General features: G+C 44.7%; 3 protein-coding genes and 1 pseudogene across 3 annotated transcripts; 1 reads left to right on the top strand and 3 right to left on the bottom strand.

Annotated features, from left to right (window-relative positions):
- The first annotated feature begins 1,907 nt into the window (after nt 1-1,907).
- LOC117858429 (single-stranded DNA-binding protein, mitochondrial) lies at nt 1,908-4,319 on the top strand. Its single transcript, XM_034741497.2, has 4 exons — nt 1,908-2,259; nt 2,356-2,582; nt 2,966-3,066; nt 3,965-4,319. The coding sequence occupies exons 1-4, from the start codon at nt 1,984-1,986 to the stop codon at nt 4,036-4,038; spliced, it is 678 nt and encodes a 225-aa protein (XP_034597388.1). The 5' UTR covers nt 1,908-1,983; the 3' UTR covers nt 4,039-4,319.
- Nucleotides 4,320-4,982: 663 nt separating this feature from the next.
- LOC140222879 (G-type lectin S-receptor-like serine/threonine-protein kinase At2g19130) lies at nt 4,983-6,836 on the bottom strand (annotated as a pseudogene).
- Nucleotides 5,594-10,696, bottom strand: LOC117858430 (G-type lectin S-receptor-like serine/threonine-protein kinase At2g19130). Its single transcript, XM_034741498.2, has 2 exons — nt 9,343-10,696; nt 5,594-7,357 (listed from the first exon to the last, which is right to left on the bottom strand). The coding sequence occupies exons 1-2, from the start codon at nt 9,524-9,526 to the stop codon at nt 6,882-6,884; spliced, it is 660 nt and encodes a 219-aa protein (XP_034597389.1). The 5' UTR covers nt 9,527-10,696; the 3' UTR covers nt 5,594-6,881.
- Nucleotides 10,697-11,089: 393 nt separating this feature from the next.
- Nucleotides 11,090-16,162, bottom strand: LOC117858428 (G-type lectin S-receptor-like serine/threonine-protein kinase At2g19130). Its single transcript, XM_034741496.2, has 2 exons — nt 15,788-16,162; nt 11,090-13,570 (listed from the first exon to the last, which is right to left on the bottom strand). Exons 1-2 carry the CDS (start codon nt 15,978-15,980, stop codon nt 11,346-11,348), a joined length of 2,418 nt encoding a protein of 805 aa, XP_034597387.1. The 5' UTR covers nt 15,981-16,162; the 3' UTR covers nt 11,090-11,345.
- Nucleotides 16,163-20,794: the final 4,632 nt, after the last annotated feature.

The following is a 20,794-nucleotide window of genomic DNA, read 5'->3' as shown; positions in this document are numbered from 1 at the left end:
ACGGGTTACCAGTTACCAGTTTTGTTCGTAATCTTTCAGCCAGCGCTGCCGCTGCGCTGCGTGCATGGCCAGGCGACATGCCAGCGAGGCAAGCGACGACCGGTTCTCGTGCCGTCACGTCCAAATCTAGCTGGGGCGATTCGGATTGACACTCTGCCTCTACGAACTGTCAACCCAGTTCGACGTGTCATCAGTCTCTGAATAAGGTCTCAGGTTCGGCGTTCTTCGCTTCAATCTTCTCGCTCACTGGTCCTTCCCCTGCATCTGTGTTCTGTCCACTGATCATTTAACTACGCGTCTCGTCAGATCAGTGATCCAGCTGCTCAGAAGTCAGAACTGGCCTGCAAAATTCTCACGGCCAAACCTGCCTAACTCCTAATTAAACTGTTGCCAATCGTAGCCCCTGACCCGTCGCGAGGCTTGCTCAGCTCGATCGACCTATTGGAGTTTATCTCCTCGTACAGAAACTGCATGCGTGGAGCATGGCCTTAATTGGGTGTCAGATTAAGGAAGCTACAATTGGAGGAGGAAGCTAAGCGGCGAGGTGGATAGACAGCGTTGATCAGTCGAGTGAAGTTCGGGGGTGTTTGGGAGGCATATGCTAAATTTTAGCACATGTCACATCGGATGTTTAGACACTAATTAGGAGTATTAAACATATCCTAATTACAAAACTAATTGCATAACCCCTAGGCTAAATCGCGAGACGAATCTATTAAGCCTAATTAGTCCATGATTTGATAATGTGGTGCTACAGTAACCATTCGCTAATGATGGATTAATTAGGCTTAATAGATTCGTCTCGCGATTTAGCCTAGGGGTTGTGCAATTAGTTTTGTAATTAGACTATGTTTAATACTCCTAATTAGTGTCCAAACATCCGATGTGACAGGTGCTAAAATTTAGCACCTGCTATCCAAACACCTCCGAAGAAGAAGAACCGTGGTTGGTAGCCAGAGGCATGGACTGATGACAGAAGGCCGGGCCGGCTGGCCGGCGGCGGGGACCGAGATCCGCCACATGACATGAGCCTCGATCGGGGCGTGGCCGTGCACGCATGCGTGGCGTGGTCCGGCCGGCCGGCCGGCGAGGGGAGGCGCGGGGGGCGTCGTCAGCAGGGAAACACACAGAAAAAGGTGCGGGTGATTTGTCGCCCAAGTATCTCCCGTCACATGGCGTGCTGTGCCGTGCCCTCGCTCCGTCGTCTCTGATTGCGCTGGTCGCACGCAGGCCCACCCGATGTGGCCGCGCCGTGGCGTCGTCACGTTCTCCCTGTGGTCTCCCTCGCTCGCTCGCTCGCTGATCGATCTGATCTTCCTCCTCCTAGGAGCAGGATCGGAGGAGGTCCTCAGGAGGAGGACCATGGACCATGCATGGCGTCTGGCCTCTGGCGACGCGCGATCCAGACCATGATCCATCCATCTCAAGAGAGTGCCGCCTGCGGCCTGGTGGCCTAATTGAGATGTGCCCAACAGAGAACGAAGCTTCATGTGGTATCCCTGGACCATGCGAGGGCCATCATACTGTCGCCTGGATGCATTGCGTTTTGTCCGCACGTACGCCTACATAATTCTTGCCACTGTTCAGCGAGGAGTAAGCCCATGCATTATGTTCAAGTTGTCCTCTCCAATGGAGCAGAGAGGTATAGGCGGCACATGGAGTAAACATACAGGGGGGAGGGACATCAGACATGGATCACTCATCAGTTTGGTCGTTTCGCAGCAGGGGACGACGGTCCCGTCGTTCCCGATCGCTGCCCGCCCAGCCAGACGGGCGGGCGTCGAGATAAAAGGGCCAAGGCTGCAAATGAAATGAAATTGGAGCAAAGCTGGCCCAAGAAGTAATCTGCTTCGCTCAAGCCCGCACATTAGTGGGCCGGCCCACCTGACCCGTGACTTAACTAGGGCTTTGCGGCTTTGCAGAGAGGGTTTAGCGGCGCCGGCGATTCCTCCCTTCCACAGTTCCACTCTGCTCCTCTCCCCCATGGCGGCTTCCTCCGCCTCCCTCCTCGCCCGGCGCCTCCTCCTCTCCCGCCGCTTCCTCTCGTCCCCACTCCGCCCTTTCTCCACCACCACGACGCCCTCCTCCTCCTCCTCGATCTCTTCCCCCTCGTTTAATGGGTCCGACGCGGAATCCGACCCTGAGCTCGAGAACGACCAGGCCCCCGGGGAGCAGGATCGCCAGCAGGCGCAGAATCGCCCGCGCCCGCCCAACACCACCCGCCCCCTCGAGAACGGTCTCGACCCCGGCATCTATAAGGTCTGATTGGCCTCTTGATTCTCTCCCCCCCTTTCCGATTTGGTTTCACTCGAAATGACGCGATGTTTTTTCCCCTCTCTGGCGGTGGATGCGAAGGCGATAATGGTGGGGAAGGTTGGGCAGGAGCCGATGCAGAAGCGGCTGCGGAATGGGAGGACCATCGTGCTCTTCTCGCTCGGCACCGGCGGCATCCGCAACAACCGCCGCCCGCTGGACCGCGAGGAGCCGCACCAATACGCCGATCGATGCTCCGTTCAGTGGCACCGCGTCTGCGTCTACCCAGAGCGCCTCGGCACCCTCGCGCTCAACCACGTCAAGACCGGGTGAGCCCTGCCTCGCCTCCTTGTAGCCGCGCGCAGTTAGAATTTACCTTCTAGACTAACGCACACACAAGTCCTTTGTTATTCATTTCCACCTGTAACTTACATTAGTTGATTCTGTACCATAAGTGTTGGGTTTTCGTTGTAGATAATTGTATGTAGCCATTTTTTATTCACTTGTTAGGTTTCCATTGACATGATTTGGTGGACACTTTTATGTTTTGGGTGGATTTCATGTATGTTTGCTGAAGTGCAACATTGTTCAGTTTTTTATTGCTTTAAACAATATGCAGTTCTTTTTGAGATTTCGATTATTTGTTTGATTGATTTTCTGCCCGTTGAGAATTACTGATACATGCAACTATGCATCAATTGCAACATTTCAGCACTGTTCTCTATTTGGAAGGAAATCTGGAGACCAAAGTGTTCTGTGATCCAATTACTGGGCTGGTTAGACGCATAAGAGAAATAGCTGTGCGTGCAAATGGTATGCTTCTCCCTTACACTATTGATTTACATTGTTAACTTATATTACCAGGTCATGAGTGCATTTTCAGCGTATTTATTGCCCATTCCTCTGTTTTAGCTTACTCTCTCGGCTTAGGTACCAGTTCCCTATTGAATAGAGGGGACACAGTTTAGAAGCCCCAGTGAATGTATATAACCAATGAATGTAATAAAATTGAGGATATTACAGGCTGTGTGCAGTCCACCGCTTTGTTCGTCTACATCATATAAGTTTGTCTACATCATGTTAATGCTAGCTGCAAACACAGTATAAGCATTTGCTTAGATGCTCAGTTAGCTTCCAGCAAAAATATAGCAATGTTGAGCTTTTGATGGTATGTCCTCATGTTCCCAATGTTTAAACAACCAAGACATGGTGAATACTATAATGCTACGATGGTGGGGCATGCCTCAGTCTGTGTCCCAAATGTTCCAGTATAAAGATTGTAGACCAACTAATCTGTTGCTAATAATACCCAGGTGTAAGTCTTTTGGAAATGTTTCCCTCTTTCAGTTTGGTAGTAGTTTAGATGGCAGTCCTGAAGAGCACCACAGAAACACATGTATTAGGAATTTAAGTCCTTCTGAATTTTCATTAATTCTTTCATGTGGTAACACAATTAATGTTCATGTGGTAAAACCATATGTTCTATATCCGGGTTAAACAATATCCTCCAATTCTTTAATTATTTAATAACCATAAACCCTTGTGCAGGCATTTTCATAGCGTTCAGAACTTGGTTTATTTGGTTCTTGTTTCATGTGTTTTTGGTTTCTTCGTGCAAAGTAATGTTAGACAGCATGCGGATAGATTATGTTGAGCTTTTGCACTGTTGTGGTGTTTATGTCTACCAGATTATGACTTGCTTGTGTAACAGGTCGCCTCTTGTTTCTTGGTAATGATGCAAATGGTCCCAAGTTGGGTGAAGTCAAGGGCGTCGGCTACTTCTGATACTGCTTTTTGTTTAACTGATGATACCAGTTGATGCTGACAACTGGGATGGATGTATCAGTGGTGCGGAACTTGCTCAATATTGTTGAAGTCTGAGAGTGAACCAACAAATCTCGGCAGAGATTCAAAGTCTTTTGCTGCGCTGAATTGATCAGATTTCTCTTTTCCTCAAGCTCTCAACACCATGTAGATGCCTTATAATTGTTGAGCAGCAGCATGTAGTGTGTGTAACTTAATTTAACCTCAGACACACTTTATGGAGTGATTCCTTTCTACCTTTCCGTTCTTAGTTGTTTTTAAGAGTTGTTTTGCCATTAGATTTGTGTCGTAATAAATTTTAGCATTCTTCAGGGATGAAGAGGTATTCCAAGTTCGACCCCCATACGTGCATTTGAGTGGACAGATCTATGTCCTGGAACATGAAGGTACCTTTGAACAGATGGCAAGTATATGTCAACTATTCACTTGCGCTTTTCTACATTCCTTTTTCTTTTCTTTTTTTGTCTTTTAAGAGTCAACCTCAGCACCGAAGCTACCAAGCATCATGCCGTAGCGCAACACCCTGCTGAAATCCATTGGCGCATCCATGCTAAACAGTTGCCTCATGTACTCATGTGACCATGCCCGCCCCTCCTCGTTTGTAGAGGCTGCCAGACTTGTCAGCCGCGTCGAGCCGTACACGGAGGGTTGCTAGCCAGCGAGCCATACCCATACGGCCATACTCCAGTTTGGTTAGGACTCAACAGCAGACTGGCAGGGAAGCAGCAGGTAGCATTATGCCAGTGAATCGTCTGTCTAGAGTCACGAACTTCTCCGGTGGAACTTACTCCATACAACCCCTGTATCCTTATCCGAGAAAAATTAAAATCTCCACCATCTGTATCTGAGGAAGAAAATAAGTACAATAAATAAATGTTCCCAAAAGCTGTCCTCCATCAACAGAACTATGATGCCTCATATGAAGAGAACTTGGAGCGGTCGGCAAGAACTTGCAAGTAGGAGGGAACAGGCGGCAGGTCGATGTCTAGTAATCCTTCCAGGATCTAAACAATTTCTCGCATTGCTGGCCTTGTGTTCTCATCATCCTGGATCCACCAACAGGCGACCTTGCATGCCCTCCCAACCTCGTGTAAGTTAGCATCTTGCATTATTTCAGAATCGAACAAGGCCTTGATGTCGCCACCTTCTTGTAGTCTTGTTGCTACCAGCACAGGGAAGAACTTCATGTTTTGCTGGTGCCAAGCTGAATTCCTTTTCCCTGACATGATCTCGAAAAGTAGCATACCGTAGCTAAAAACATCGGCCTTTGGGGTGATAGCCGTGCCGCTTATCCACTCAGGAGCAAGATAGCCTACAGTACCCCTCATGGTCGTCAACACCCTGCTGAAATCCATCCCAACGAGCTTGGCAAGCCCAAAATCTGCTATTTTTGGCTTGAAAGAGGCGTCGAGGAGCACATTCTCTGGCTTAATATCACAGTGTATGATGCAGCTCCTACATCCCTCGTGCAAATAAGATAACCCCTTTGCAACCCCGAGAGCAATTTGGAACCTGACATTCCCGTGGTTTAATATCTAGGAGCTCCCGTCTCGTGTAGCCAGCCCATAGAACCACTTTTACCGTGTGCGTGTGCCCGGTTTAGGCCCGCGTTGTATAAGTACTATCTATCTCTTCTTAATGGAATGATGCGCAGCTCTCCTGCATATTCTAGAAAAAAAAAGAACCTGACATTCCAGCTAATTGTCACAGCGCCTCCAAAAATGTTTGGATCCAAGGACCCATTTGGCATATACTCGTACACTAGCGCCTTCATTGACAGTTCCGGGCAAAAGCCAAGCAATCGGATTAAATTCACGTGCTGAATGGTGCCTATTGTACTAACTGCAGCTCGGAATTGCTTCTCCCCCTGTGAAAGACCATCAAGCTTCTTCACAGCAACTAGTGTCCCATCAGGTAACATTCCCTTATACACTGAACCAAAAGATCCTTTGCCCAGCCTTTCTGAGAAGTTTTTGGTCAAAGATCGCAGGTTCCTAAATCTGAATACAACCAAAGAACCCTCAATTTTGTTTTTCTTACTGCAGAACCACTTTGTGAGAATCAAAAGTACGCCTAATATCACAAGGATAGTTCCACCAGTTAAAGCCCAGACAATCAATGCTTTGCTTGTCTTTCTCGAGACTGAAAATAACTCAGATGCAGCAGGCCTCACATAGATAATATATTTTATTGAACCATCAGTAGGGGCCACCAGATTGAATAAATCTCCATACCATAGAGAACATGTATCAGCATAGAAATAAGCAGCACAAGAACAATTGCTCAGACAAGCCTGCTTACATCCATCAGCAGTAGCAGCTACGGCACTCCAGGTCTTATCAGGCAGCTTAGCAACAGCAAGCGCATAGAAACCATCAACTTCTGCATTCCTAGAACTGTTTGCAACACATTGCAGTTTAGCATTTCTCGTGCACCCACCTCTGGGATTACCATACACCCAGTTTCCCCTCATACTGCATGTTGAAGCCCCGAATACAGCTGCAGAAAGTGAATGCATTCTCAGTACCCATGGCAAAGGAACCACAAACAAAGTACACACTGCACTTTGCTTTTGGCATTGTCAAGAATGGCACCCAATCTTGCACATTCTCTATCCATACGGCACACTTGACCTGACCTGCGACCTCCATCACAAACATGGCTGCAGTTGTGGTTTCATTAGTATGATACAGGAAGTAGCTCTCCTGATCATTCACCACAAATTCATAGGTTACTGAGGCTTTAGGGTATGACGCCATCTCAGGAATTCCAGTAAACATGCTCCCAGTCCACTAGCCCGTTACTCAGTATATCTCAGAGCTGTTCCATCGGTGGATAAACTGGTTGCTGCCGTCTGGGTCGATCTCAAATGCATAATACCCCGGTGATGGATCAACAGAGCTCTCCCATGAGACAAAGCGGGTGCCATGACCCGTGATCTTGTTCCATCCAAGCTTTGCCTCCGGAAGCCACACATTGGTTGGTTCATCGAAGCTTTGCCAGAGGAAATAGGTGGTGTTGGATGCAGGCGCCAGCACAAAGTTGCCTGTGTCGAGGATGATGCCAATCGTAGAGTTGGAGATATCCCTGGTGATGTTGGTGGCCCAGATAGGGGATTTGAGGCGGTCAAGCAAAACCATGTTGCCATCTTCTGCTATTGTTAGCTTTGATGAGTTTGGATCAGAGATAGGCCTTGCACGATTAGCTATCCAGACTGGTGTGTGCTTTGAGATCCTGTTGTACCAGATGGCAAGGTACCATCTTTCAGGTGCGGTGTCATCTGAGAAAGACAAACATGATTAATTATTCATCACCCTGTAGTTGAAGCATATGGATGATTATTATGAGCTGGCGCATATGGATGGCCCGCAATGACCTATTTTTAAAGGTGTTCAACCTGCAGTTGAAGCTTGCAAATTTCACTTCAAAAGAGAATTTGCTCTAGTTAGTCTCAGAGCAAAAAGACTAATGGTTCAATGGATAGAGTCTCTCTTGTAATTTTCCTCATTTATTTTGTTTCTTGGACAGCTCTGTACTGTTTTTTTTCCTTCTTTTAATACATATATAATCAGTAGGGGCACCCCATCTATTTCTTAAAAAATGATTCATCACCCTGATATTAGCAGCGTTCTAACTAAAAGACAAATAAGCCTGCCATTTCTTCAAAGACAAAAATGTCTAGAAAACAACTAGAGTTGGCAGGTCACCAAGAATGTCCTGAGTCGACAAAAACAATTAGGGTTTGTAAAGAGAGATCAGGATTTAAAGAGTATTTTTTAATTAATTGAATACCCTCAGTTCTTTTGTGGTCCTTTATGCTATAGAGTGGAGAAATCTTATCCCAAGTACAAAGCTAAATCTTTGCAAAATTGTGACGGACCCTCCAGATTCCAATATGGACTATCCATTTTTTTTTCCTTATTTGAACCTGTTTTAGTCATCAACATATGGCCACTGTTTTTTCTAGTAAAGCTTGTGTACTGAAACATGTTTAGACCAACCTTAGGGCAATAATTAACACATTTCATGGGCCACATTAACACCGAGAGTGATACTCATGATATTGTCCATGTTATCAAGCATCTTCCCACTCTTGGATAATATTTCTTTCGGATATTAACCATTGAGTGCTCTAGCCAAACACTCACCTTGTAGTGTCTCCATCATATAATAATTTCCAGCTAGCAACTTTGCAATTGTGTATGGATCTTCTCAACTTGAAGACCTTACCAAACTCGCCCTTCAATCCAAGAGGCAATATGGTCCTCCATACCAAAACCCCCAACTTGAACGACTTCTCAACTCTAGCTTTATTTTTTTTTTCAATATCCTAAAAGCTCTAAGCGCTTCTTAGTGAATTCATCGATATTGTCTGATTGAAATATAATAATCAATACATCCTGTCTAGCCAGTTTATAAGCATTTGGATGTACCTTTGTAGGCAAAATAACTTACTAACCATAAACAAGCTCAAAAGGAGTAACTTTAATGGCACCACATCTAATTATGTAATGAGCCCACAACACTTCAAACAAAGATTCATCCATCTTCTAGTGTTACATTCTATTTTCTTCTTAATAGTCTTAATCAAAATCTTATCACTTGATTCGTCCTGATAATTGACCTGAGCATGATATGGAAACAAATTTACCAATTTAATCTTATATGATTCAACAAATTTAGGCACCCAAGTAGACACAAATGATCGTTATCTATGGATAATATGGTCATCAATTAACCCAGTTACCTCCTTGTGGATCGTATTGTTGAGAGGTTGTGGACTCCAACAGACTTGAACATTGTAAGATGTCGGCTCGTGGGTATATCAAACCAGTTCGGATCCACTGCGCACTCTAACAACCGGAACTAATGGTTGGGTTTGCTAACGGTGGACCCTTCGGTCCCTCCAGAATATCCACGACTCCCAATCTAATTGGATTTCCCTCCTAAACTTTGCGGAGACATTTTACGATTTGGCCGAGTTGTCGTCGCAGGGTTAGTAAAGGAGTGAGCGAGTGTTACTTAAAAACGTACTGCACGATCCAAAATTGTAAAATTGGTTAACAAACCACTCGTATGTCAGTTGATGCCTAACTCATCATCTTCCTGTATGACAGGTGAAAGTGCGGCAATCAAAGGTTTGGAACTAAATTAAAGTCATTTATCATTTAAACTCGCATAGTGCAGACAATAGCCAAACCCTATAACCTACATGCTGTAAAAAAGAACTAAAGAGGATTTGACGCGGAGCTAATAAAGATGTACCCGGCTGAAAGAAGCCAAGCGCGAACCTGCCGCGCTGAGACACCAGCCTCTGTCCGCCGGAGAGCGGCTGATCCCGGGAAACTGTGTTCGACGCATGGGACAGCGGCCCGTGCACGCAGAACGCCAGCAGAAGGCATGGCAAGAGCTTGCCCATGCCCAAGGTACGAGGTCTCGTAGGCGCCATGGATGATATCAAATTCACGGGCTGGGCTATATTGCTGGAGTATATACCGGTGTCTCTGACTTAGGGTAAGTGCGTAACTGCAACTGCAAGTGCTTAGCGCAATCGACAGAATACCCACGTCGGGTGGCGTCAGTAAGGTTGACTTTACCGCGTGACATGGGCGCACGGTGTTTACCCAGCTGGCGTTTACTTTGACTCTGATATGGCGTCATTGCTTGGCTATTCTAGATTTTTCGCTCGCGCATGTGTGTGTGGTAGGGCTTGGCTGTCGTAGCTAATAACGAGTTTAACGACTTACAATTTGTTCCTGTTTTCCATTCAACGGTCGACATAGGAGCACGGCGAAGATTTTTTTTTTTTTTTGAGCAAGCACGGCGAAGATTTTTCTTCTTTTCTCGAAGCGGTGATGCGCAATTGGGCAGCAAGACGGCGATATGGCCGCCAATTGTTTTCCTGTGGTTTTGCTTGGGTTATATCAATTGGTTCAACCTAGTGAAGGTGTCTATTGTCAGTACTCACTGTCACTGCTGTCCTCAAGTCTTTGTCAACGATGATTGCGAGTTAGCACTGCACAATGGGCTTTTGATTTTCTAGACTTTGGTACTCCAACTAATTTCTTCTGTTCCTGTGATGTGTGATGGGCCCTCGTGAGGGCATGGGCTGCTAGCCCGAAATGAAATTAAGTAAGAGAAAACGTTCTTCCCAATTCGTCGTATACAAGACTTGGGCTCAAGGCCCACAAGATACATTCGGAATCTGAAAACACACCACCTCTCGTGAACGCGCCAACCGTAGGTCATTGACACGGCGCCGCCCTTTCCTTTTTTTGACAAATTCCACCGGTGGAAAATCCCGCCGCACTGACCCCCTCCCCTGGCAGGGAAATTCTCGCCTGAAGAGTTGGAGGTCGACACCAAATCCTTGCTCCTCTATCCCTCCGATCCCCCTTGGTAGTGCCTGCCCTGGCACTTGGCGCGACCAAGTCCTTCGGAGCCTCCATACTCCCGTCCGCCATTCAAGGCAAGTTCTACGCATCGCCTTCCAGGGCGTAAGTTCGCTGAGGTGCGTCGCTCCCTCCTACGCAAACGTTGTCACTCATCTGCCCACCGGCCGATGGCACCACCGAGAGGCCAAGCGTTGTGCGAGCAGGCGAGCAGCCCTCCTGTGCCCTATTTGCCTTTCCTCTCTGTTCAACCATGTCCCTTCTCTCCTCCTACTTTATTAATAGGAATGAACACAGTCTTGTGCCCGCTCGTTTAAAAAAAACATGTCCCTTCTCTCTACTTCGAAAGTTTTTTTCCCTTTCTCTTCTAATACTACCTTTTTTCCTAATTTAAGATAAATGTTATATACCGGTAGGCAAAAAGATAAACAAGTTGAATTCTGTATCATGGGATACTCGTGAAGTTTAGTGTCCAACCAACAGTGAGTATTTGGGGTTAGTTGAGTTTAGGGTTTGGAATTAAAGGTTAGAGCCTAGGTGGTAAGCCCTTAGGCTTATCGGAAAGTCTGCAGAAGCCGGATTGATGGGTCATAGTATCTGAATAATTTTAAGATGAAAAATTGATCAATAAATAACATACCTTGCAAGTCCTATAAATTAAAAACCTTTACCTTGTGATTCCTCTCTACGAATAACGACCAGATCTAAAAATGCCGCATTTAATCTAACTATCAAACATTACAAACCTACTACGCATAGCCAATTTTGACTTACTCTGGATGATCAAACATTTTTAAAATCTCCACTATCTGTATCTGAGGAAGAAAATAAGTACAATAAATAAATTTTCCCAAAAGCTGTCCTCCATCAACAGAACTATGATGCCTCATATGAAGAGAACTTGGAGCGGTCGGCAAGAACTTGCAAGTAGGAGGGAACAGGCGGCAGGTCGATGTCTAGTAATCCTTCCAGGATCTGAACAATTTCTCCCATTGCTGGCCTTGTGTTCTCATCATCCTGGATGCACCAACAGGCGACCTTGCATGCCCTCCCAACCTCGTGTAAGTTAGCATCTTGCATTATCTCAGAATCGAACAAGGCCTTGATGTCGCCACCTTCTTGTAGTCTTGTTGCTACCAGCACAGGGAAGAACTCCATTTTTTGCTGGTGCCAAGCTGAATTCCTTTTCCCTGACATGATCTCGAAAAGTAGCATACCGTAGCTAAAAACATCGGCCTTTGGGGTGATAGCCGTGCCGCTTATCCACTCAGGAGCAAGATAGCCTACAGTACCCCTCATGGTCGTCAACACCCTGCTGAAATCCCTCCCAACGAGCTTGGCAAGCCCAAAATCTGCTATTTTTGGCTTGAAAGAGGCGTCGAGGAGCACATTCTCTGGCTTAATATCACAGTGTATGATGCAGCTCCTACATCCCTCGTGCAAATAAGATAACCCCTTTGCAACCCCGAGAGCAATTTGGAACCTGACATTCCAGCTCAGTTCCACTGGAGTGCTTGCAAAAATGTTTCTGTCCAAGGACCCATTTGGCATATACTCATAGACTAGCATCTTCATTGACTGCTCTGTGCAAAACCCAAGCAATCGGATTAGATTCACATGCTGAATGGTGCCAATCGTACTAACTTCAGCTCGGAATGGCTTCTCACCCTGAGAAAGGCCATCAAGCTTCTTCACAGCAACTAGTGTCCCATCAGGTAATATTCCTTTATACACAGAACCAAAAGACCCTCTGCCCAATATCTCTGAAAAGTTTTTTGTCACGGTCCGTAGGTACCTAAAACTGAATACAACCAAACAACCCTCAATTTTGTTCCGCTTATTATAGATCTTCTTCATGGGTACCAAAAGTACGCCTGCAATCACAATGATGGCAATAAGGATAGCTCCACCAGTTAAAGCCCACACAGCCAATGGCTTGCCTGTCTTTGTTGACCCTGAAAAGAACTCTGATGCAGCAAGCCTTACGTAGATAACATGTCCCGTTGAACCATCAGGAGACACCAGGTTTATTAAGTCTCCATACCATAAAGAACAGCTATCATCGTAGAAATAAGCAACACAAGAACAATTGTTCAGACAAGCCTGCTTACATGCATCAGCGCTAGCAGCTACAATACTGGAGGTCGAGGCCTTGTCAGGCAGGTTAGCAATAGAAAGTGTATAGAATCCGTCGATTTCTGTATTCCTTGAGCTGTTGGCACCACATTGTAGCTTAGCTTTCCTCGTGCACCCACCTCTGGGGTTACCATACAGCCAGTTTCCTTCATACTGTTTGTTGAAACCCCTGAGACAGCTGCAGAAAGTGAATGTATTCTCAGTACACATGGCGAAAGAGCCACAAACAAAATACACACTGCACTGTGCTTTTGGCACTGCAAAGAATGGCACCCAGTCTTGCGCACTCTCCAGCCATGCTACACCCTTGACCTGACCTGAGACCTCCATCAGAAACATAGCTGTAAGTATGGTTTCGTTAATGTGGTATATGAAGTAGCTCTCCTGATCATTATCTACGAATTCATATTTTAGTAAGGCTTTAGGGTACGACGCCATCTCAGGCATTCCAGTAAACATACTGCCAGTCCAGTTGCCCGTTGCCCAATAGATCTCAGAGTCGTTCCATTGGTGGATAAACTGGTTGCTGCCATCCGGGTCGATCAAAAGGGTATAATACCCTGGCGATGGATCAACAGAGCTATCCCATGATACGATGCGTGTGGTATGACCAGTGACCTTGTTCCGTCCAAACTTTGCCCCTGGAAGCCACACATTGGTTGGTTCGTTGAAACTTTGCCAAAGGAAATCGGTGGTGTTGGATGAAGGTACCAGCACAAAATTGCCTGTGTCGAGGATGATGCCGACGGTGGAGTTGGAAACTGAAGTGTTACTGGTGATGTCAGTGGCCCAGATAGTAGACTGGAGCCGGTCGAGCAATGCCATGTTGCCATCTTGTGATATTGTGAGCTCAGAGGAGTCTGGATTGGAGATTGGCCTTGCACGATTTGCTATCCACACAGGTGTGTGCTTTGAGATCTTGTTGTACCAGATAGCAAGGTACCATCTGTCAGGTGCTGTATCATCTGAGGGGGAAAAGGTTTAGTTATCCTTCATGTTCAAAGATACAAATGTCTAAAAACCAGCTAGTCAAAGTGAACTGCGCAGAAATTAATGTAAAACTCATTTAATTTCCTTCTCATCTGTAACGGTTGTCAACTACGGAGTATATGGCTGAAATAAACTGGTGCACATGAGACTAAAGATATACACAATACTACTACTTAGTGCTATATAGTATATATAAAATCTAAATATTCATTATTATGGATAATTTAGTAATTATTACATTTTAAACTTTATGCTAGTGTCAAAAATAAAATTATAGTGATGTCATTTGTGTTTTTTACCATGATACCCTTATATTATTTATACTACTTATGTATACTACCCATACCACAGGTGAAGGTTTCAGTAGTGTACAATTAATTTTAACCGTCGTTTTCGAATACTAGCCTAGTATTATGTACCGTAAAAGAGTTCTTATTATAGTTAGATAAAGGATAATGTTTCGGCCTTTTGTATCATCCAATGCATACAACCTTGGTTGCTTATTACATCATTATTGTCATATTGAATCATATTGTAACTGCATTTGTTTTCTGGAAAAGGGAAAGTGTGCCTTCAAAATGTTTGTTTACCAAAAACAAAAGTGAGAGGGGAAACCAGAGTATGCTAATAGTTACCATCAATTTACATTATATTCTTTTTGTTTGTCTCCAAACAATTCCTCGGCAATTTGTTAATTGGAACCTACGTACCACTGACCTGAAATGATCCTCTTTACTAATAATCTCTTCAAAACAGTTTGTGCGATACAGGGAACTTCTTTGCATTTCATACTGAAACAAATACGTCTCTCACATAATAAAATTAAGCCACAAGCCAATAGCGATTATCATATCCAGACCCCTTTATCGAATTATAGTAGTAGTATAGTAGGACGAAGTGGTTAGCCACCTCGTAACAATTAAATTCAGTAAACAATGGTAGGAACCATTTAACCGCCTCCACTAGCCTGGACTGCTAGGCTTACATCTGCACGGGATGCACTCAGGTCTTCAGAAATGTTTGACGGGCAAAGCAGGCCGAGTCCAATTTTAACCGCCTCCACTAGGCTCCGCCCATGGTGTTTGCATCTCTTTGCTTGGACCGTGTATTGTGGTTTACAATGCATCTTTTGACTATTTCATCTGATGGTGCTTTTGACGATGATGAGTTTACTTGAATTTGACCAATATAATATCGAACTGAGCCCATAAGCCATTCATACAGCCGCAAGCGTTTCCTATTAGATATCTGAAACAGGGAGGGTGGAAAAAGTTTTTTTTTTCCTTTTCTACGCGCAAAGGAAAAGGACACTGGTTTCAAATGAAAGAACAGGTTTACTACACCTATTAACTTTAAAAAAAAGATTCACTGATCTAAAGAAAAATAAAAATAAATTCCATTAAATTGTACTTTTATTGATCAATTAGATTTGCCTTCTAGAACGTAGATATTGTCTCAAAGGGGCCAATACACACAGTATTGGACCTTTTTTAGTAAGACCGAGGATCTTATGAGAAATTGACATGTTTGTATATACTGAGAAAAGATAGGAGCATCTCCCAGTTAGGCATGAGCAAATGAGACCCGGCCTGCACTGTGGCTGGCTGGGCGTGGCGCTGATTTTGCTGGCCCGGAAAAATTGGACGAACCCAACGATCCAATTATTTATTTTAATTATGTTTACATGGAAAATGGTGGATGCCTGAAAATTCTTGCCCGATTCCTCACTTAGACGAATGTGGGTGTGGGTTTTTGCCCCCAAAATATTTCAGTCTTTTTAGCGGGCCCGCTCGAGCCCAACCCCACCTGCAATTTGGTCAGATTTACTCGCAATTTATCTCGCAATTGATTAACTTGCTTTAGATCCATTGCAAATTTTTCCTCTCATTCTTTTTTGAGTTATATTTTAAAAAAAACAATTTTGCATCTTGGGCAAAATCTATATTTTCACAAAATGGATCATAAAAGAATTTGATTTTAGGTATCTATGAAAAATTAACTTAGCTGAATTCCCCCTATATAGGGGAAGTTTTTAGCTTTTATTTTGGCACCATGCATGTTTCGTTAACGCTGATTCTGCATCTATGTCTTGAGAGAAACAAGGTAATAATATCGAAGGAAAATTTGAATACCTCGCATAGCTAAAACTACTAGGTTTTGGAAGTGGATAACAAATCTGATATTAAGCGTACCCGGCTGAAAGAACCCCACTGCGAATTTGCCGCCCTTGGAAACAAGCCTGTGGCCGCCGGAGAGCGGCTGGTCTCGTGACACGGTGTCGGACGCGCGCGCCGCCGCCCGCGACAGCGGCGGACGCACGCAGATCGCCACCAGCAGGAAGCATGGCAAGAACACACGCAGGGAGAGCTGCTCCGCCGTAGCCATGATCGATCGTTGGTGCTGTGACCCGTGACCACTGACCAGGGCCCTCGTCCGCGGCCGCCGATATATACTACTGCTCGAGCGGTGTCGACGTACATGTACATTCGCAGCGCCCGGTCTCCGGGCTCGGCGTACGAGCGCCGTCGTCGGCAGTCCCGTCGCGACATGTCGTCGGCAACGGCAACATCTGTGTCTTTTTGTGGTTGGTGCGCGCCAGGTTTCACCGCGGCGCGGCAACCTCGTCAACTCGTGAGTGGTCAGTGGTGGGTTAGGCATGCAGCTCTGCTTGTGATGACAGCGGACTCACGAAGTCACGATGCGGTGTTCCTTCCGGAAGCCAGTTTCCCAACTGTATGTCCAGTTGTTCACTTGTGGTTGTAAGCTCCCGGAAGCAAAGTGACGCTATGATCCCTTCCCGGGAGGCCATCCAATCATCCATCGTTGCCAGTTGCGACAGGGCACAGGCTGCTAGATTCCTACGTGTTGACTGTTGGCTGTTAAAGTTGAAATAACATGCCCAGTTGCTCACGGTTTTTCATCAGCTTTTAGGCATTCGAGTTACATTCAACATAATGTGGTATCGTGGCCACATGTCTTGATTCCGAATCTTGTGGCCCACTTCTATTCCGAATACTGGCAGGTTGATGAAATTTATCTCGATCATCTCACCGTGAAGATGAAAAGACCCAAAGCTAATTCTACCATTGCCCGGAACTTTCCTCCCCTTCAATCGATTCCACTACCTTCTCCTCTTCTTCTCCGCATGGTGGGTCCTGTTGCGCTAAGACATCGTTAGGGTCATTCATTTCCTTTCCTTCTCTCTGCTTCTCTTTTCCACCCCTCTAGGTGCCTACGCCACCTGCTTCCGAAGTTCCGATCCCTGAGCAACGGTAGCGGCGGAGCGCAAGCTGGTGGGTGAGCAACCCCACAGGAGAGACGGCGGGCTTCCCTGCCGGAACGGAGGAGGGGATTCCAGGCTCCCCCACGGGAGATGGTGGCGGTGGCGGGCTCCCCCATGGGATACGGCGGCGGGCGCAGCCCCGCCGGAGCGGCGGAGCCAAAGAGACTCAGCCGGACCGCCGCTGGTAGTGGAGTTTTTTCTCTGAAGTTTTTTCTATAACTTTTGTTCTCCAATTTTTTCCTTCCAAACTTTTTTTCTCTAACTTTTGTTTTCTAGCTATTTTTTTCATACTTTTCATCCAAAATTTTGATTTACTTATTTGGAAGTTTTTTGTTTAACTTTTTTCTCATCTTTTTTCTCTCAAAATATTTTGCTACAATTTTTTATGGTTTATTTGAATTTTGTTCATAATTGTTTTGTTCATGCTTTTGTTTCAATTTTTTCTTCATATTTTTTGTTTCTGAACATTTTCTTACTAAGTTTTGCTTCTAAGTTTTTTTTAAAAGTTTTGTTTCCAATTTTTTTCACACAAACATTTTGTTTCTTAAATTTTTTGTTTATAAATCTTTTCTACTAATTTTTTTGCTTCTTTTTTATGTGTTTTTGGAAAAAAAATATTGCGTGTACTAAACTTTTCCCGTGGTGCGTGAAGGGGTGTCAGCAGGATGACGCACGACAGGAGTGGGGACCGGCAACGGGGCCATGCGCGGACCCAAAAAGGAAAGGATCGCCCGGTCGGAAATTGACCAGACGGAACAAAACTCCTGGGTGGCCGCAAATTAGCGAGATTTAGAACTAACCATATCCTCTCTTTATTTTCTCCCTTCGAGCATTTTCAGCAGTCTCCCAATAAATCTTTTCTAATAAATGGTTAATAGGGATGTCCAGATATTTTTTTTTAAATCTCATCCCAATCCAACTCTCCTTCTGTTTAGGAAGAGTTGGGGTGAATTATTGATTTGTTCCAATAATTATCTGCTGGAGATACTCTAAAACCAAGCCAAATGGTTTAAGAGAATAAAAGCCTTATCCGCTTCACATATATAGGCAATGCTGGACAATCACTGTTTTTCTAAGACAAAATTTGGACAAGCACTGTTATAAAAAAGGGACACTCACGGAATTGCTAATAGAGTTGGCGCATGACCTACTATATTGTCCACTCATAAGCGTTTACCCCTTTATGCGCCAAGCCAATCGATTTCGATGAAAGCTTCGCAACAGTGCTACGTGCACGATATTTTGGAGGAACTTTTCGCAAAAAAAGTTATTTGTGATCTTTTTTCTTTTACCAAGCCTTCTTATATTTTTCATGGATTGTATAGAACTTTATTGTGCTATTTATTTGATTTTCTAAAATCTCAATATGGGCTTCGGTCCATTCATTCCTCTAGGCCGGCCTTTTACTCCTAAAGAAGTTTTGTGCTGCTGACAGTAACACGCACACGCTCTTTGCGCCGCGTCACCCGTACCGCACGCCGCGCCGACGTCCGCCACTGCACCTCTGTTGTGCGTGCTTGTGCTGTGATCTCTCCCAGCATCACGTCGCCGCACCGGCAGACCCCTTCGGCTACTCGATCGCGCGAGGCAGCCCAAGCCCCTCACGGCGGTTTCACGCGTGTCCTGATTCTCTTAAAAAACTTGAGAGAATTTCCCATTTTGCTTTCCAAACTGTCGTAGACTTGCAGTTCGCCTGACAAGAATTCAAGAAACCGAGCTCACCGCTCAGAAATGGTATTCATTCAACACTATTGCACTAAAATCGGGCCAACACACGAACGCACTCGAACGTGCAATGCACACAAGGGTTCTTTGCAGCTCCTCTGCGTGGGCCGGTGAGACCTGTATGGTAGACCGGTCAGATCGGTCTCGCCGAGGAGCGTGGCAAGGGCGAGGATCCAACAAACGCCCGCCCAGGAGGGATCCTGTCAGGGCAGGTGCATCTTGAGTTGCCCTAGGCTTGGTAGGCCAGCTAGGACACCTCCTCATGCCATGGAGACAGAAGAAGAAGAACACATGAGGTTGGAAAAGTAGTGCATTAAGGAAAAAAGGTAAAGATAAAAGATAGATTGGTTTTTGATCGATTGTATCCCCTCAATCGGCCAAGACCCTTTATATTTATAGGGTGAGAAGGTCTTGCCTCGTTAGAAATCCAAACCCTAACAAATCCCATGTCAAAATACAATTTCTAACTCAGACTACACAGACTAAACCGGTCTAAGCGCCCTGGCAAACCAGTTTTCCTGGGTGTAGATCTTCCCGAGGTCATAAATCTCTCATCCGAACTCCAAATTGAATTTCTACATATGCATTCTAATCTACTTGATGAGAGCTACACAATGGTGAAGTCCAATTTGCATCTTGAGGATTTTAGTCAAACCGATCTAACCGGTTGGGAGACCGGTTTAGAGACCTAATCGCCCAGTTCTGCCAATTTTGACCGTCAACACATGCCCCCCTATTTTACGACAAAGCATGCGTGCTAGAAAACATTCTCAATAATCAATATTGTCTAAAGGCGATGATAGACAATACATTGCCCATTTGACGGTCTCTAAACTCTTTATGGATGCTAATGTAGTCGAAACAAAATTCTAGCAAGTACAATATGTATGAAACTACTATTTCGGCTTCTAAGCATCTCAGCATATCTAATAACTAAAATCTTGATGTGGCCACAATAGCCAATTATGGCTCCTTGGTGAATCATAAGCATAATATTGATAATTATAAAATAAAGATAAGGATTATACCAAAACCATGGATTATAATTAGATATACCTGAATACGTATTCCATGGCATATGCATCAACGGAATAAATGATGAAGACCAATGAGATGATCGTTGATGCTTCTTTACTCTTGGTGATGAAGAACTCTTTCTTTGATTGTCTTCTGATTGATTTACTTTTGCTAAGCTACTTTCTGATATTTATGCAATAATTCAGCAAAGTTTGGCTTCTTCTTCATCACCTTGCTCTTTGGTGTGACATTTGCAGCTCGACTAGAATTTTTAGCAAGGCCGGTCAGAACGGTTTAGACACCGGTTAGACCAGTTCCTTCAAAACCAGCCACTTTGAGGTCATCTTGCCCCCAGCCGAACTTGATTGTTATTTAGCTATTTTGTTTGAAACATGTTCAACATCAGGGGCAATCTGATCAATAGAACTAGCCGATGATTTTTAAATGTTCGGCTTTTCTATGTTTAGTGTCAAATCTGGATTTTTATTTAATCTACCGTCCTTTTTTATACGATATACTTGCTTGATCACCTTACGCTTATTTTTATGTATAGACCGATTGTTTTGATCAAAACGGTCATTATGTATGGATGGTGGCTTATTAATTACTGGCTCCCTATAGGTAAAGTAATCTAGACACAAATATCTAGGAAGAGATGGCATACACGAATTATAAGACCATGGAGAATAAGAATAATGCATATTAAAATAAGCTTCCCATGGCACATGTAAAGGTGATCCATATGATGGAAACAACATTGATGTTGGAAAATTATTCCATTGCCGATTCTGATTATGGAACTTCTATTTTGGAACAGATTTTGAATGCTTGAAAGTTTTAGACAGATTAGCATCATTGACATCCTTTTATCTTTGGGACTTAGCCGGAAGCTTCGTATCAGACTTTAGCTTTCCGTTTTGATGCTTGCTACGGCCTTTAGATTCAACGGTTTTTCAAACACTGATTTCGGGTTTCTTGGGTTTAACCATCTTTAGTTTTGATTTATTTTGCGAAATCACAGAAGAAGCGGTTATATCGGTTGCAAACTGATTAGACTGGTTGCGACACAACCGGCACCTTTACCTTTGTTTTGTTGCCCCCCAAGCGTTGAAGTACTAGATATAGTCTTTGTGCTCTTGTTAGGGGATTTTGGGTCAACAACTTTGGCTTGAGA

Source organism: Setaria viridis, chromosome 5 (assembly GCF_005286985.2).
Source record: "Setaria viridis chromosome 5, Setaria_viridis_v4.0, whole genome shotgun sequence".
NCBI lineage: Eukaryota > Viridiplantae > Streptophyta > Magnoliopsida > Poales > Poaceae > Setaria > Setaria viridis.
The sequence above is the reverse complement of the archived record's forward strand: the minus strand, read 5'-3'. Positions and strand labels throughout refer to the sequence as shown.